The 16,599-nt window shown below is 33.9% G+C and overlaps 1 protein-coding gene across 1 annotated transcript in view; it reads left to right on the forward strand.

Moving 5' to 3' along the window:
- Nucleotides 1–16,599, forward strand: part of LOC144438521 (TBC1 domain family member 19-like) — a 145,310-nt gene that overhangs the window by 116,249 nt on the left and 12,462 nt on the right. The window contains exon 10 of the mRNA XM_078127581.1: nt 9,034–9,108. Within this exon, the coding sequence (XP_077983707.1) occupies nt 9,034–9,108 (75 nt within the window). The remainder of the gene's footprint in view (nt 1–9,033; nt 9,109–16,599) is intronic.

Below are 16,599 nucleotides of genomic sequence, written 5' to 3' on the forward strand. Positions count from 1 at the left end.
ATCACTAAGTAATAACAGAATGGTGTACAATGTACTGAACAACTACAATACTATAAGTTGCCATGGAATACAAAATACCAAAAGAACTTTATTGCTGCCAGTTCCAATCACATAATACCTTAGAATGCCTCTAACATCATAAAACACATAGCAAATGAGACATAAAACACAGTGACTGTCTTTTTACAGTTGTTATGAAACTATACATCTTGATCATCGGAGCAGGTGGGAATATCAGTATTCAGGATGAATTTGATAAACAAATTACTTGCTTCATTTTCTATGTCACTATGTGCATATTTCAGGAAATTTACAACACCATCTTGCTCATTTCTGATATGGGTCTCTTAAATATTTATGTGTGTAGGAAATTTTGCCGATATTCAGAACGAAAACTTACCAGTAGATTCAAGGTTTAATATTAATGATGAACATTGGACATTTTTAATTATTTCTTCAACTTTCAGGGTATTCGTAGTATTTTTTTCTTGAAGTGCAATAGTTTTATGCCTTGGAGATTTTATTGATGTTTCATTTCCTATATGATATTTATTATACAATGACATGAGAACACTACTGTACCATAGTATTGCCGATAGTGATCGACAGTCATAACTCTTTGCCCTGTTTGTGATAAACCCAGTCAAGCAATATATTGGTTGGTTATGTCATAAAAACGAATATAAAAAAGTAGAAAAAAGCCACTAAATATGTGTTAGATGTGCTTAGTATTTAACTATATCATAAATAATGTCTCACAGTATGTGTCTTTTGTCAATTTTTCCTCCCTGGAGGCAATTTTGACAGACTCTTACATCAGAAGTTTGGTGAAGCAGAGAGTACAAAATGTAGTAATAGTGATAAATAGTAAGTCCTGGACGTCTAGTTAATGAAACTTTATGTAATAAGAATGTTGGAGAGAAGTTTCAAAGTTATTTCGTACTCACCAATATGTAGGCAGTGATGGAGACATACATTGGTTTCCAATTCAATATTTGGAATGTGTTGTTAGTGTTCTTAGTGTGAAGGTTTTGAGTTTGGTACATAGCAGAAATGATAATGGTAATTCAGCTCCATACCACTTCAATGGGTAAAACTTTTAGGGCAAAACTTTGCTGTTTTATCTGAGAAGGCAAAGCTGAGGACAAAATAGCTGGTGTTTGCTGTAAAGTGCCCAATCCAATAGACTTGACTAATGACTATATATCCATCATTAGCCTTTAATTCAGTGTGCCCTCTAAGCCAATTTGATATGCCACTGATGCACACAATTCCAAGTGATGCACCAAAATTTGGTGCTCCCCTATCTCTTACTGTGTGGTGACTCACAAGAAATGCCAGTTTTTCTCATTTTGACTCACAGCAACACAATTTGGCCATGATTAGAGGGCACACTGATTAACTTTAACCACTATGCAATGACGCAATTTGTAAGTACATGTAATGTTTGTTTCGTTCCTAAACGTGATAACTAGGTACAAATGTACAAAGAGGTACAGGAGTGTTGGATAACAGTACTGCACAAAAAACTACAGGGAAAAGCCTGTATCCTCATCAAATTTGCTGTATAACTTTGTTCTAGTACATCTCCTCACCAGTTCAATGGATGTAACAACACTTTTGGGGAACCCAATCATTAGTTTGTCTGAAAAACGTGGCATGGAGGCATACTATAACTATTTAGTTTTATCGTACACCAAGAGTGCTTGCATGTCCATTCTTTAACCCATGAAGACTTGTAGCAAAATTACTGGATAAGCAATCCAATGATGTATAATAATAATGTAGGTTTTTAAATAGCACTTCTGTGCTCAAAGCGCTTTACAATTATTACCCCTGGCATGGATCTACAGCGGCACAACAGCCCTTTACTTCCTCAATTCCCTGGAAAGCATGCAATCCATTGCAGCCTCTATAAGCTAGCACATAAGATTAAAGCATTCTCATTGCAACCTCTATCCTACCAGGTCCCCAATTATACAGCCGGGTTGAGTGAAGCACTGCCATGATTCAAATCTTGCCTGAGGATTTTAGCCATTTAGGAACAAATGGCAGTGACAGGGTTCAAACCTGCAACATGCAGATTCCAAACCAGCCACTCTAACCATACCTCTACAGTGATGTAGCCATGCAGTGTTTTTCATGGAAACAACAAATACTAAAATGTCATTCATTGAAAGTATTTATATTATGTATCACATGAGATACATTATATTATATGTATTTGACGGATCCCAGAGTTGTACAGTTCTCACGTGATCCCATTCAGGCACTTTCAGATAAACCCACTTACTGGCCAAAATATAGACAGTGTGTGTCTTTTGTCAATTTTTCCTCCCTGGAGGCAATTTTGACAGACTCTTACATCAGAAGTTTGGTGAAGCAGAGACTAAAAATAATGATAAATAAATAACTGCCATAAATAGTACAAAAAATTAATGTAGAGTGAGTGACAGGTATGTTGAGAATTAAAAAAAAATTAAAGATTAAAAAAATCACATTAGACACTTTAGACAAAAATGTCCTTTCTTTTCTTGGCCGTAGCTCTATGGCCCACACACTCTCACCGAGTTTTATCACCCACACACTCACACTCCCTTAGTCTGTCATTTCCATCACATAACATTTGTCCATGAAACCAATATGACAGAAAATATTCACAATTTCATACTGCATTAGTTTCAGACAAAACTTTATGAATTATTTGCAGCAAAGAAAGTGACATGAATCTTTAATACACTAAAAATAGAGTTTAAATTTTAAGCATGATGCATGCATGCTGTGTGGCAAAAAATATTTTGTGTACATCATTGTCATACTAGTCAATTAAATATTTCCTGAAATCAATGAGTAAAATTTTATTTTAATATTTTGAGAAAAGCGAATCAAGAAAGGTCTCTGATATGGCCTTGGTAAATGTTTGAATTACCAAAATGGAGTAGCAGTGCGAGTCTACCTGTATACTGATCCATTTAATATGTGATGAAATATTTATCTATACCAATGTACTCTGAATGCAAGAGAAAGATGATCAGATTGCAAACTGTGGAATATTGAATATTAATGAGTTAGACTCAATGACAAAGTTCTCTTTTGCTGTTTTTCAACCTAATATCGCTCTTTGTAGCTAATGCGTAGCAATCTGTCAGATACATGATGACCTTTAAACTCTAACCCTTGACCTTTAACACAAAATATTTTGACTTTGAAACAATGTATAAATTTGAAGTCAGAATCATATTTTTTCTTCCCCTTAAAACTGTCTAGTCTGTGTATGCATCTCCAAAGTCTCTTTTTTTTCTAAAAGTTTTTATTTATTTAATTTTATGTGAAAAGTTCATATAAAATTAACCAATGAATAAAGAGAATGTAATGAAAAAGTTCATGCTTATCTTAAACAGGTATAAACTATAAAATGTCTAAAAAAAACTAGGATAAAGTGAAATCAGTTTTCTACAAAAAAAACACAAAAAAGTTTGCAATTGATGTAACATGTAAGGCATCAAAAGTTTAAGCATAAAAATTGCAATATCATATCATCTGCCAATGTCGTATCTTATATATTGCCACAAAATACTCTCATAATATCAGGATTTAGTAATAAAACCCATCATTATCCCGGATTAGGGATTAATATGGTAAACCTATGGTAGATGAGTCACAATAGGAGTTTTCTGGCTCATGTTACGTTAAGCCTAATCCACTATTGGGATCAAAAACTATTCGAGTTTTCTGGCCCATGTAACATGTTACATTAAACCTAATCCACTATTGGGATCAAAAACTATTCGAGTTTTGTGGCTCATGTTACGTTAAGCCTAATCCACTATTGGGATCAAAAACTATAGAACTTTGTGGCTATAGCAAACTTTTCAGATATCCTTTATCAGAAAAAAATTGGTATTTTGGTTCCATAATGACAGCAAATCACTGTAGCTGGTACATATTAAATATTGTCTTGATTACTGAAGCATAAAATTTGTTTCCGCTCAACAGTCATTTAACAATACAAAATGTGAAAGCTGTAACAGTAATATATACCATATGGTTCCATCCCATAAACTCATTCCATGATGAATGTAGCATGCATTGAAATTCCACCGCATCATCAGTTATTCAATTTTCGTAGTCAATATTTGAAAGGGTATAGATGATAATGATATATATCCAACAGCTAATAAATGTGTTGATTTTTAATTCCATATTGCCTAAATGGATAATACATGACTAGATAAAATGACTCCAGCAAGTACAAATTTTAAAAGCTATATATTTTTTCTGATAAGATTGGTAGATATAATTTATAACTTCTTTTCAGTCAAATGAATTTAATTTTAAACAGCCATAAAGTGCAAGTTACTGTCAATGTTCCTTTTGTGACACAGATTGGAAAATATTGATATTAATCGGGCACTGATGTGGAAAGAAATAGTAGGTCATATCTAATTTCCGATTTTATTTTTCTTCTGGAAATTTGTACAAAATAGTATGACAAATATTGTATGATTGAAAGAAATTATTTCGTCATGTGCAACAACATCGGTATTATTACTGCACTGAAGTGGATGGCAAAATACCAAGCCCGATTTCAAGTTAATTTGTTTGTGTGAAACATTTTGTAAAGAATTGCTTCCTATGTTTTCTGCAAAACAAGATGTAGGAAAATCGTGCAAACCCATCATCGATATCGATGGAATATCTCCTACTGTGTGTCACATTCATTCAACAAAGTTATAATCATTCACTATTCACACTGTTTTGCCGAGATGTCTATATATAAAAACTGGCATGCTTTGAAATTGGACATAAAATGTTTAACAGTTTTGGAAGCGAGGAAATCAGACTGACACGTCCGATGACGTATATATATCAGGAGTTGTGACATGTTTGTGAACGTACCTGGGAAGCTGCTTTAATCTGGGAAAATTGTCACTGGAAGCATTGCAGTTGCTAAATATAAATGATTGCATGTATGCAAAGACAGGGCTGTGATTTTTTTCTCACTTCACTTTATCCTTATAATTTATCCATTATCTGTGCAAACCTTTAATTAACTTACCTTACTAATCTAAGCAATGCACTTGAGAGTTCCCCACCACGCAGTCATGCAATGAATGAGCAGTTTTCTTCAACACTCTCGGGGCAGTTGAATGTTCAGATTTTCCCTGCAGTCAGCAATGTGTACAGCATAGTGCATCAGCTCTGTGGCTCAGTCCAGGAATGCAATGACTTGTCTGTGTTCAATTTTTTTTCTGCAAAGTGAGTGGGAGTGGCTAACTGTACAGGCAAAAGTTGTGACTGAACGGAAGTATGCTATTTAGATGATTCAAAAATGTTTTGGCTCAGGTTACACAATGTACAGTATCTAGCAGACAAAAAGTAAAGCATTTTCTGAGTGTTGTTTAATACTGTCCGTGTGTTATTTCATCCAATCCATCAAACATATTACATTACATGCATTGGCACCATCTGCATCCAAGACTGAATTCTCTCTTATCAGGTTGTGATTATGAGAGCCTTTCACAGTATTTCTATCTATTACCAACCTCTCACAATTGACCAGGAACAGCCAATTATCCTGGGTTAAGTGATGTCAGGATAGGGTATTGTTGCCGCTATGAATAGTTCACAATGTAAAAACTATGTCACAGGTGTTTGTGTCTTTTGTTACTGTACATACAAAGTCATCCAACCCCTCATATTCAAAAGCACTCATATTTGTCACCCAGCTCAAATCATTATTACAACAATTGAAACAAGTTTTCACAACTGCAAAGGATGATAAGGAAATGTATAATTAATGTTTGCTAGCATATGTAATCATAATAGTTAGCCTGTGAGCAGAATGTGAAAATTTCCCAACTGGCTGTGATAAGGCCTAACAAAAAAAATTATACTCAATTTTACAGTTGGTGGGGTGGGGTGGGTAGATTTTTCATTTTATTTTTATTATATATATTTTTTTCATATCTGAGTGTCTAGTTCAGGTAGTTATGTTTTCCGTTGTTTTCCATATGGTCTCTGTGCTACTGGTTTCTTCTCTTCAGATGTACAGCCATTACAGATTGGAAGAACAGTTTATATTGTCTTTTTAAGTTGATGTCAGTTTTCACATCCACTATTTCTCGCGAGACTCCTCAATTTTTGGGATTTGATTATTTTTTTCTTGAATACATTAAAAATAGTTTAGGGTCGGCATGAAAAACTAGGTAGGGTCGGGTAACTGGCACCAAACAATTTTTTTTATTAGGCCTAACCAGAATGCTAATAGTAACATTTATGTTTGCTACAGTGCTTAGATGTAGGTCATTTGATTTGGCATGAGTAATGTCCATATTTGATATTATTGAAGTTGACAGTCTGTAATTTGAGCGAACAGTAAAGGTAGATATTAACCAATTACCTTATAAGTTATTAAATACATAACTATAATTAGGATAAAACCCATAATGATTATTTATTGATCAGTGATTCTAAATAATGAAACAAGGGAGACACATTTAGAAAACACGTCATTATCTAATGGATTTTTCATTGTGTTGTGAAATTTTACAGTATTGACACATTTCATTTAAACTTTTAATTTTTAAATTAGATTAAAAGTGAGATATACAAAAAATGTGTGATGTTCATTATTAATGTCGTAATCTAGCATATATCACAATTTTTTCATTATGATTTGATATTCAAATTGTTTATTGAGAATGTCGGTCACTGTATCTAGCTATTAGTGTGTATTTTTGCCTTGGTAATTATAACCATTACAAGTTAAAAAACATAGCGTACATTTTTGAGGTGCAAAGATAACCCAATACAATGTTACCTTTTTTTTATTGTGTTTCGTTTGATTTTATGATGCAATTTACCTATGAATTTTTTTTGAGGTGCAAAAGACATGCACACATCTTTTTAGTGTATTCCCTTTGACTTCTTGACACCAACCAATAAAAGTGACAAGCGTAGTATGTTATGAGAGGTGCAAAGGTAACACATCATTGCAATAGACATTGGCACATTTTTTGATTATGTGTGAGTGTGTGCTCAGATCAAATACAAATTATACTTGTCATTCATAGATACTGGTCTCTGTACAATGTCATGACAAGATACAATGCAATGCAAACAAAATCAATTCTAGTGTCTACCCTCATTGTTAACAGGTGTAACCTGTTGTAGTGGTCTATTTAAAGCCAAATTGAAAATCAACCAATTTCACGCATTTTTCGGACTGCTATTGAGAGTTTAGTTACTTTCACTATTCAAATACAAAATCATGCATCATACTGCACATAACACCGTAATTGTTAAACTCCTATCAAAAAGATCGTATTTGGTTTATGTTGGTCTGTTATCAAATTACCTTTATTTAGAATTATATGTAACACAAGGAAAATTCAACTTCAAGTATATTTTCGAATATCACAAGGGGGTTTCCTTCTCAGAATATTCAAATTAACTATGACACTTTCAAGGTCAATATCACAAGTATGCAATTACCTGAATGTCAGAAATAAGATGGATGGATAGATGGATGGATGGATGGATGGAGATATATAAACATGCAATTGCATATATCACTGACTAACATGTTAAGAACAATGTTCTCTTGTATTTTACGAAACTTAGATTGATACATGTACAGATACTTAGACAACTGATCATGTACAACTTTTTTGGAAGACTTTATTGATTATGATTAAAATAGACATGGGTATTGAGTTGATTCAGCATTTGAACCATGTACTGTAAACATGTTTATTATGATGCTAAAAATTGTTAGCTGACTGACACTTTTCACACTTCTGCTCTACTTACTTTGGCAGAGAAAACAGTTTGACTACAATGTACAATGTCATAATTTGTTTAAAGAAATCTATCTTTATTACCTGTAATTCCTCTCAAGTAACTCATTTGCAGTAGATTAATTTATATCAAAGTTTATTTGCATAAACTATGCCACAGGCCTTTTTTTAAACAACATTTTGAAGTAAATTATTTTAACCCAGCTGGTTTTATACAAAGTGATTGACTGGTCGGTTTTATACAAAGTAAACATAATTGATTTTAACTGCTCGGTTTTTATACAAAGTGATTTATTTTAACCAGTTGGTTTTAAAAAAGTGATTGATTTTATTACTTGTGATCGGTTTTATGCAAATTGATTGGTCGGGTTTATACTATTTGAATTATTTTAATTGGTCAGTTTTTATACTTAGTGCTGATTTTTCCCCTGTGTGTGTGCTGTTATTTTCTCTCCTCATTTATTTATTTTAACTTCAGTCTGTACAATGTGCTGATCGAGACACATTGTGTAGCTTGTTTTTACAAGAAGTAACTAAAATAAGTTACCTAATGAAAGGGATTCCATTCTCGCATTGATTTATTTTGGTGCATACAAGGTTCGAGCTACATTTTTGTAAATGACTAAGTTTAGAGTCAACAGATACTTACATTTAAAGTAGATTATTTTATATCTAAAGTTTATTTACATAAACTATGCTACAGGCCATTCGTTACATTTCTAAATCTCTAAGCTATACAGGTTCAAAGGTCTCTTAAATTAATTTAAATTTGTACACAACACATTGCAAAACACTTAATATGTATGTATGTATGCATGTACGTACGTACGTACGTACGTACGTACGTACATACATACCGGGGTATGTATGTGTGTATGTATGTATGTTCATGTATGTGTGTATGCATGTATGTGTGTGTACTAATGTATGTATGCATGTATGTATGATTATACATGTATGTACCGTATGTATGTATGTATGTATGTATGTATGTATGCATTAATACATACATGCATGCACATAATGTATTTACATGTATGTATAGTAGTATTATACATACATGTACGTACGTATGTATGTATTTACATGTATGTGTGTTTAATTTCTGTTTATAACCATAGTCTTTCAACATATTATATTTTCCCTTTATTGCAGCCTTTAATGTGATAGTTCTATAACCACTCTACTTGTTAAATCTCTAAGTACTATTTCTTCTCTCTTTACATTTCAGGAGAAACTATATTATGAACAGCTGAAGTCATATGTATTTCAACATGATCTACTAGTGGACAGTCTGATATATAAGGTAAACTGTCACATTAATAGTATTTGTCAGCTGCCGCTAGTACTTTCTTATTCTATGCAGCTGTTTTTTAATAGGATGTAGTATACATTTACAGATTGTATGTTATCTGTTTTCATTGCATTGACGCTAAACAGTTGTGTAGACAATACATTTCAAGTTCAGTCTGGTAGACCCAAGAGAGTAATGTCATAATAGCACATGTTCAATGTCTACTAACAAATATTGTGTAAATGGCTAAATTAATTTACTTTTCATCTTCTGGATACTGACTATTTCATACTATTACCATTATGGAGAAACATAATAAGATAGATTGAAATATGTTAGGGAAGTAATTTTATGTTATAGTTGATTTTAGCCCTCAAAGGGGTGAAGCCTGATAGGGGCTACTACGTTGGGCTCCATTCGTCTGTCCAACCAGCCGTCCGTCCGTCCATATCCACCTGTATCTCCAATATGCATGTACCAATATCAACCAAACCTTGTACAAATGTCAGATGTTATAGAGGGCATAATTATGCACATCACTTGGTTTTACAACCCTCACAACAACAGTGAAATGGCGGCCATATTTGTTGTAAATAATCACACTTTGTGTGTATATATATTCTGATATGCATGTACTGATTTCAACCACACCTTGTACAAATGCCAGATGCTATAGTCTGCATATACACGTCACTTCAGTTCACAACCCCAACAATAATGGCAAAATGGCGGCCATATTTGTCATAAATATTCACATTTTGGCCGATAACTCTTGACGCTTAACAGATAGAGTTATAAATGATGAGCTTTCTAATGACACACTGACTTTGGACCTTGACCTTCATCTTCAGGGTCAAATAGCTATGTCTTCCTATTTTGAAATCATTAAGATAATATAAATATTAATGCTAATGTGCCTGAAATTGTCAACAATTTACACATAATAGATATTAAATGAACAACCCTTTCAGGTGTTGTCAGTGTATCATTTTGATTGCATTAACGGCCATGCCATAGTTGTTGTCCTTTTTTGAACTGAAAGCCTGTGACTAAAAAGCTTTTTGTAGTCACTACAAGAAATACTTTTTTGGGGCTATGTCTTCCATGAAGACTTGTATTAGATAGGTTATGTGGAGATAACAATCTGATTAAATCCAATGTAGAGGTCGGCTAATCGTTCATTGTTATTTTACCTCGGTATTTTTGCCTGAATGGCGGCCGTCAAGACGAAAACGTCAATTCAGGCAAAAATACCAATGAAGGTAAAAAAACAATGAACGATTAGCCGACCTCTACATCGGATTTTAATCAGATTGGTGGAGATAATTAAAATGAAGTAATATTATTATGATTTTAAGTTCATGGCAAGGAAAATATATGGGAGTTTTAGTTTTACATAAAATGTGTTTCCAGCATTGTTTTATCTCTCCACTGGAAGAATAAATATGCAGGAAACATTAAATTCATAAAATGGTGAAATTATATTAACTGCAAAGCAACACTGGATACTTAAGTTTGAGAGGTAAATCTAGAGATGGATTGGATTACTTTCAGACAGTACTCTGTTGTCAGTTTATACTGTTGTTGATGGCTGCCACAAGAAGGAACCTTGAATGATCTATAGCATGTTCATCCCATACATTATGCAAATAGCAGATCATTGTACATAAAAGTCTTCTTCAGCCTTCAGGATATCATCATCTGTACAAATGTTTGAAAGTCATCTAGATAAACCGTGAGAAAGCCCACTCTTGTATGAATATAAAGAGGAAAGTACTGACACTTCACTTTATTTAGCCTGCAGTGGACACAAACCTTGTGACTTACATGTAGATAACACAGAGTTCATAATAGAGCTGAGAGATGAATGAATCTACATGTACGTATATGTGTGAAAATGTAACATTTGGATTAAAGACGTTTTTGTAGTCACTAAGTTATGTAGAGAGTGATTCTGACTTGAGTCTCATGCCAGAAATGTCAAAGTAGAATCAATGTTGGGTCACATGGCAAATCCCAAATGAAAACAGTATATCTTACTTGTGGACAGTCTTCTCAAAATATGATAGAAGAATTTTCAATACTTTATAAATGTATAATACTCTTGTGTAAGTCTACCATCGATAATTGAGTCAATATGACTGATTATGTGGCTATAGTATAATTCCCTCATGCACACTAGAGCTACTCACCAAAAGTGCTATGACCAGTAGCAATTTGATAGTCATCTTAGTTGATCAATAAGGCATATGAAACTGACAGTTTTCCAGATGTAGCAATAATTCAAAAGTACTTATAAAAAGGCTGTGATTATTTCCTGGTGACTTTGCATCAAGTGTTGGGTCCATTGATAAAAGCTCTAATGTACTGTGGATTGTCTGTTAATATGTGTATGTTTGTCAGGCATGAATAGTGCTTATAACTTTATTAATAAATCTAAAGTGGCACAACTACTATACGCAATTACACAAGGAATATCTAAGTTTACAAATAGTCAAGAACAGTGGCACCATGCCAATTATGATTAGTTGTACATGTAGAGTATCATAGAAGTCGTGGTGGTTAGAGTGGCCAGCTTGGAATCTGCAGGTTACAGCCTCACCACTGCCATGGTCCTGAATAACTAAAGTCCTTGGGCAAGATTTAAACCACAGCTTTGCCCAAGTCAACCCGGCAATATAACCTCTGTAAGATAGAGGTTGCAATGTGTATGTTTTTAATGTCCTATGCACCTTTGAAAGCTGCACTGCTCCCCAGGGAGACTAAGAGGAATTATGACAGATCATTGTGCCATTTTAGGTCTGTTCCAGGGGAACAAATGTAAGGCACTTTGAGCACAGTGTGGGAAATCATTATGTAAAAGCTATAATACCAGGGTTTTCACTACGAGTCTAGTGGCTCGTAGTGAGGCCCTTAGGTCATGATCACTTGTATTTTCCTTGGCTGAATGAAGTGAAATAATGAGGAATAACATCCAAATATTTCATAAACATGATTATCATGTCAGAGTTTGCAGTACATGTACTGCCCTATTGCTTATGCATAGTTAGTACAACTTAAAACTGGGGGGGGGGGGGGTTGTATTTATTAAAAGTTGTATATAAAATAGACCTATGCAAAAATAATCATCAAATTCAAAACAGAGTTTGTCAAATGTGTGAATGTATTAGAAACCCAACATATTCTTTTACTCTGCTAGTAATGAATATGTTGATCACAAGACCATCAACTCTGACAAGGCATGGTTGAGAGATGTCATCAAAGTTTGAACCAAGATTTATTAACACAAGGAATGTCTATTTTGTTATTGTATTGTAAATTCTGAATGAAAATGTTCTATGACATCAGAGTGAAGTCAGTCATCATGTTATAGAATATTTGTGAGCATATCCTCATCCTGTCCGGTAGGATTATCCACTTGCAAGTGGATCGTCAATTTACAAGACTTAAAAACAAAATCCGCCTACATAGATTCATTTTAAATGGAAGCATCTAAATATACATTGTGTAAATTTTAACTCCAGACATAAAGTCTGGTGAAAATGGTAGCTTAGTGCTTCTTGTAATAGAAAAGAGTAAATGACAGATGAATGGAACAAGTGAAAAGAGAGACAGAACAAGAGACAAGTTGGTTATTTTTAGATCACTCATTTCTGATGGGTTCGATGAAGTTGTCTGTTAACTTTATATACTTGTAAATTACTCCTTGTTTTGAAGTAACCTTTTGACATTACATTCTCTACCATGTGTTAAACCTTTTCAAAGATAAGATGCCTTCGATAAAAGCCATCAGCTTTGAAATATAAAGCCTATAAAACAGATTTGATGCAGAATGTAAAGAATGCATTTAAGGCAAATCAGCTGGGAGATGGTGGTTCCAGTTTGTCTGCGTTGTTTCTCCAGTCAATCATAGTGTTGTGGTTTTTACTGACCTTCTGTATAATGATGTCTTTTATAAGTTAATCTTCAAAATTATCAGTGTCATCAGAGGATATGGATTGTGACACCACTTATTCTGTTATCACCTTTTTTGATAAAGTACGTATTCATCTAAGTGACAGATGGCGTTCTCTCTGAAACATGTCACATGAAAGTTTTCAGGGCTCTCAGTAGTACTGTCAGGGGGTCATGACAACTAATATTATTTGTGTATGTGGCTAAATTCTTTCACACTATGTTTAAAGTTGTTTTACATGTTCTTGATGTTACCTGTGGTCCAATTTATTGCAATTTTGGGGAATGCTCAAATTGGTAATTAGGATAGAAGTGTGCCACCAGTGTCTGTGAACTTGACATTCTCATTTATACTGATTAGGTACATCATTTATACTGATTAGTTATATCCAACATGGTTTCATCAAATGCAGTCAAATTAATTCCCATCCACCCTCCTCCAATCCGCACCTTTAATTTTGTTTGTCAAAGTTTGTAATTTCATTATGGATCTCCCTTTGTTATCAATCTTCTGCTCAGATCCAAGTATTCTTGTTTTCATATTGGCCATTGCGTTGAATTTTTTAGTTATTTGCTAGATATTATAGTCACATTACATATCTCTTCTATTGTCTTTCTTCTGTTCACAACCAAGCTCTCTGTATTGATCGTAATACTCCTTAAAGGTTGGCCTCAATTCTCATAATTATGTCATAAATTACTCACTTTTGCTGCCAAACAACTCGTTATAGTTTGTTTTCTTATGGTCATTGTGTTTTCAATGATTGATTAGGTTTACTTTCAATATTATAGTCCATATAATAATGTTAGAAGGACTACCATAGGCTTGATTATTGAACAACAGAAAGTTGTATTACAATGAAATTCACATGTCCAGTGTGAAAGGAATAGACACAACTGTGATTTTCAAGATAAACTCAATTGATAAGACCTCTGTTTATAAACAATTACACTCTTTGGAAAGTCCAATTCAAACAATCAACACCATACAAGTATGGTATCTGATAACATGAGGTCATAAAATATATGTCTTGTGTTCAATCTCAGTCTAAGATTCAATCCATTGTATTGGAACATTGTCTGTAAAATAAATGTGCGTAGTAACAGTCAGTCTAGATATTGGCGTCTTGTATTTTCATTCTATCATGTTTCAGAGTAGATGTCTTGTGTGTTTATTTTGTCAAACTTTGTCAAAATCAGGAATCAAAATGTGTAGTTTACTTGATGGTGGTAATGAGGTGTGAAATCCTGTTTGGAAGCAACTTTATCACTATTTACAACAAATCGTGCTACGCATCAGATACAGTCAAAGAAAATATAACATTCATTATTTTGTTTGGAGTGAAATTAGTGTCGTTTTTAACTCCAATTATACATGCCCCATTGTTTGTATTAAGAATTTGGACAGTCTAATATTAGTTTAATGAACTGTAATGCATTTGATAATGACAAAGTGATGTAATTGATATGGAGGGTACAGAATATATATAGACTACAGAACATCAATTTGGAAAGTTCAGATTTATTCTGAACATTACGTGTAGTTTTAATGCAATTTTCATGTATTTAAAATACTTGCAGCGTTTGAGTTGCTAATGCTTGTAATACTGCTGTGTGAGCTGTAAGCCATTACAAAGCAAAATCCCATTTACTGTAATAGGCAGACATTAACACAAGTTTTCCAATTTGTCCTATGTCACAAGTATTTGCAACGAAAACGACAAAAACGCAAATTAATATTTAGAGGAAATGAGAGAAGCTTTTAGCTTAAAAAGTCTTGCCGCTAGTAGCAGGAAAGATCTTAAGAACGGAAGAGCCAGATGGCAGGTTTTTTCACTTTGAAGTCATTACAGTTTGATGGGAAGGAGAGAAAATTTATGTTATTGGCTAATAATTGTAAGATACATAAGTTTTGATAAAAATATTGTAGCAATTACGTGTCGCTGCGTTGCGTGAAAAAATAAAATAGCTGGATGTGAACAACGTGACATGTTTTATTGGTAAAAATAAAACTTTAATTTGAAATGGATTGCGACCTACATTTGTACAGCAGAAATACGCCCACAAGTTACTAACACTTTGAAAATATAAGGAAATCATTCACTTAATTCTATCCCAAATTTCTTATAAAGTATGATAATTGGTAATTATTGATATTATACTGAGAGGTAGAAGTGACGGAAAGGTTGGCGGCCTTCCTCATTCTAGTTGTCACTCTCTACAATTCAGACAGACAAAAATCCCAGCAGGCTATGTTATTAAGAAAACCAGGAAATTGCTTGTCACAAGCCAGAAGGTGCAGCTGATGGACTGCCAGCTTTCCTAATGTTCTTTATCACCTTTTATGTCAAAGTTTCCTACTTTTTTTTCCGGGAAAGACAGGAAAATGTTTCAAAGACGTCCGACAGTAATCCTGAGAGTTCTTCACACATGTGACCATGTTATTTCACCGACTTTATTGGCATATTGAAATCTTCTTATCCCTTGTGACATTGCCTTAAACATGTATTGAAAACACACCAATGCCTCGGCAAGTTAATACTAAAAAATAGTAATCTGCCGATGTGTTGCTGAAATTAGATAATTACAGGGACTATTTAAATAACTGAGTTACAATTGAAGGGATGCTTTGCAGTGCAGAATACTAAGTAGGGGGCAACACGCTCTAACTTTAAAAGGCCTGTCTGATTTTTTTCAATGTAGGTGACAAGGAGAATTTTGATGGGATCTTTGCACACCTTATAATGTCATTACACCAACCAATGTTTGGTTTGCTGCATTATACATTCATACATTGTATTATTATTATTATTATTATTATTTATTGATAGCATTTGTAATGCCCCACATGGTCTAAAATGGGATGTGAATTGGGTCTGTCACGTGGGCAGGTACTCTGTAAGATATGATGTGTTTTGCCACCCTATATCAACTGTGCCACCCTATATCACCCACACCACCCTATGTAACCCATACCTCCCTATATCAGCTGCACCACCCCTATCACTCACACCACCCTGTATTAGCTGTGCCACCCTATATCATCCATGCCACCCTATATCACCCATGCCCCCCTATATCACCCATGCCACCCTATATCACCCATGCTATCCTAATTATCACTCACACCATCCTATATCACCCACGCCCACCCTATATTACATGTATATCTGTATACATATGAGAAGGCACTCAGTTCCCATAAAAATAAAATTGCATTTACACAGTTATGATATGCTTTATCAAATAAACATATTGTAAAAATGACATAACCCAGAATAGTGAGTGTCAGCAGGTACTCATGGTGGTTGCACTCGTACTTATGGAAAGACCCTGAGTATGCCATGCTGACACTTTAATACATATCATTAGGGTTCTTCTTCCTTTGTTGATTGGATACTTGTTACTATCACAGTCTGTGTATGATAATAACATGGACAAAAACACTGACGTGATATTTTTTTTAAAAGGCATACACTATACTTAGTTCCTTTATTTGTTTTTCATTATATGGTTACAGTTTTTACATGGTTTAATGTCTTCCTCCCA

Source organism: Glandiceps talaboti, chromosome 8 (assembly GCF_964340395.1).
Source record: "Glandiceps talaboti chromosome 8, keGlaTala1.1, whole genome shotgun sequence".
Classification (NCBI taxonomy): Eukaryota; Metazoa; Hemichordata; class Enteropneusta; family Spengelidae; genus Glandiceps; species Glandiceps talaboti.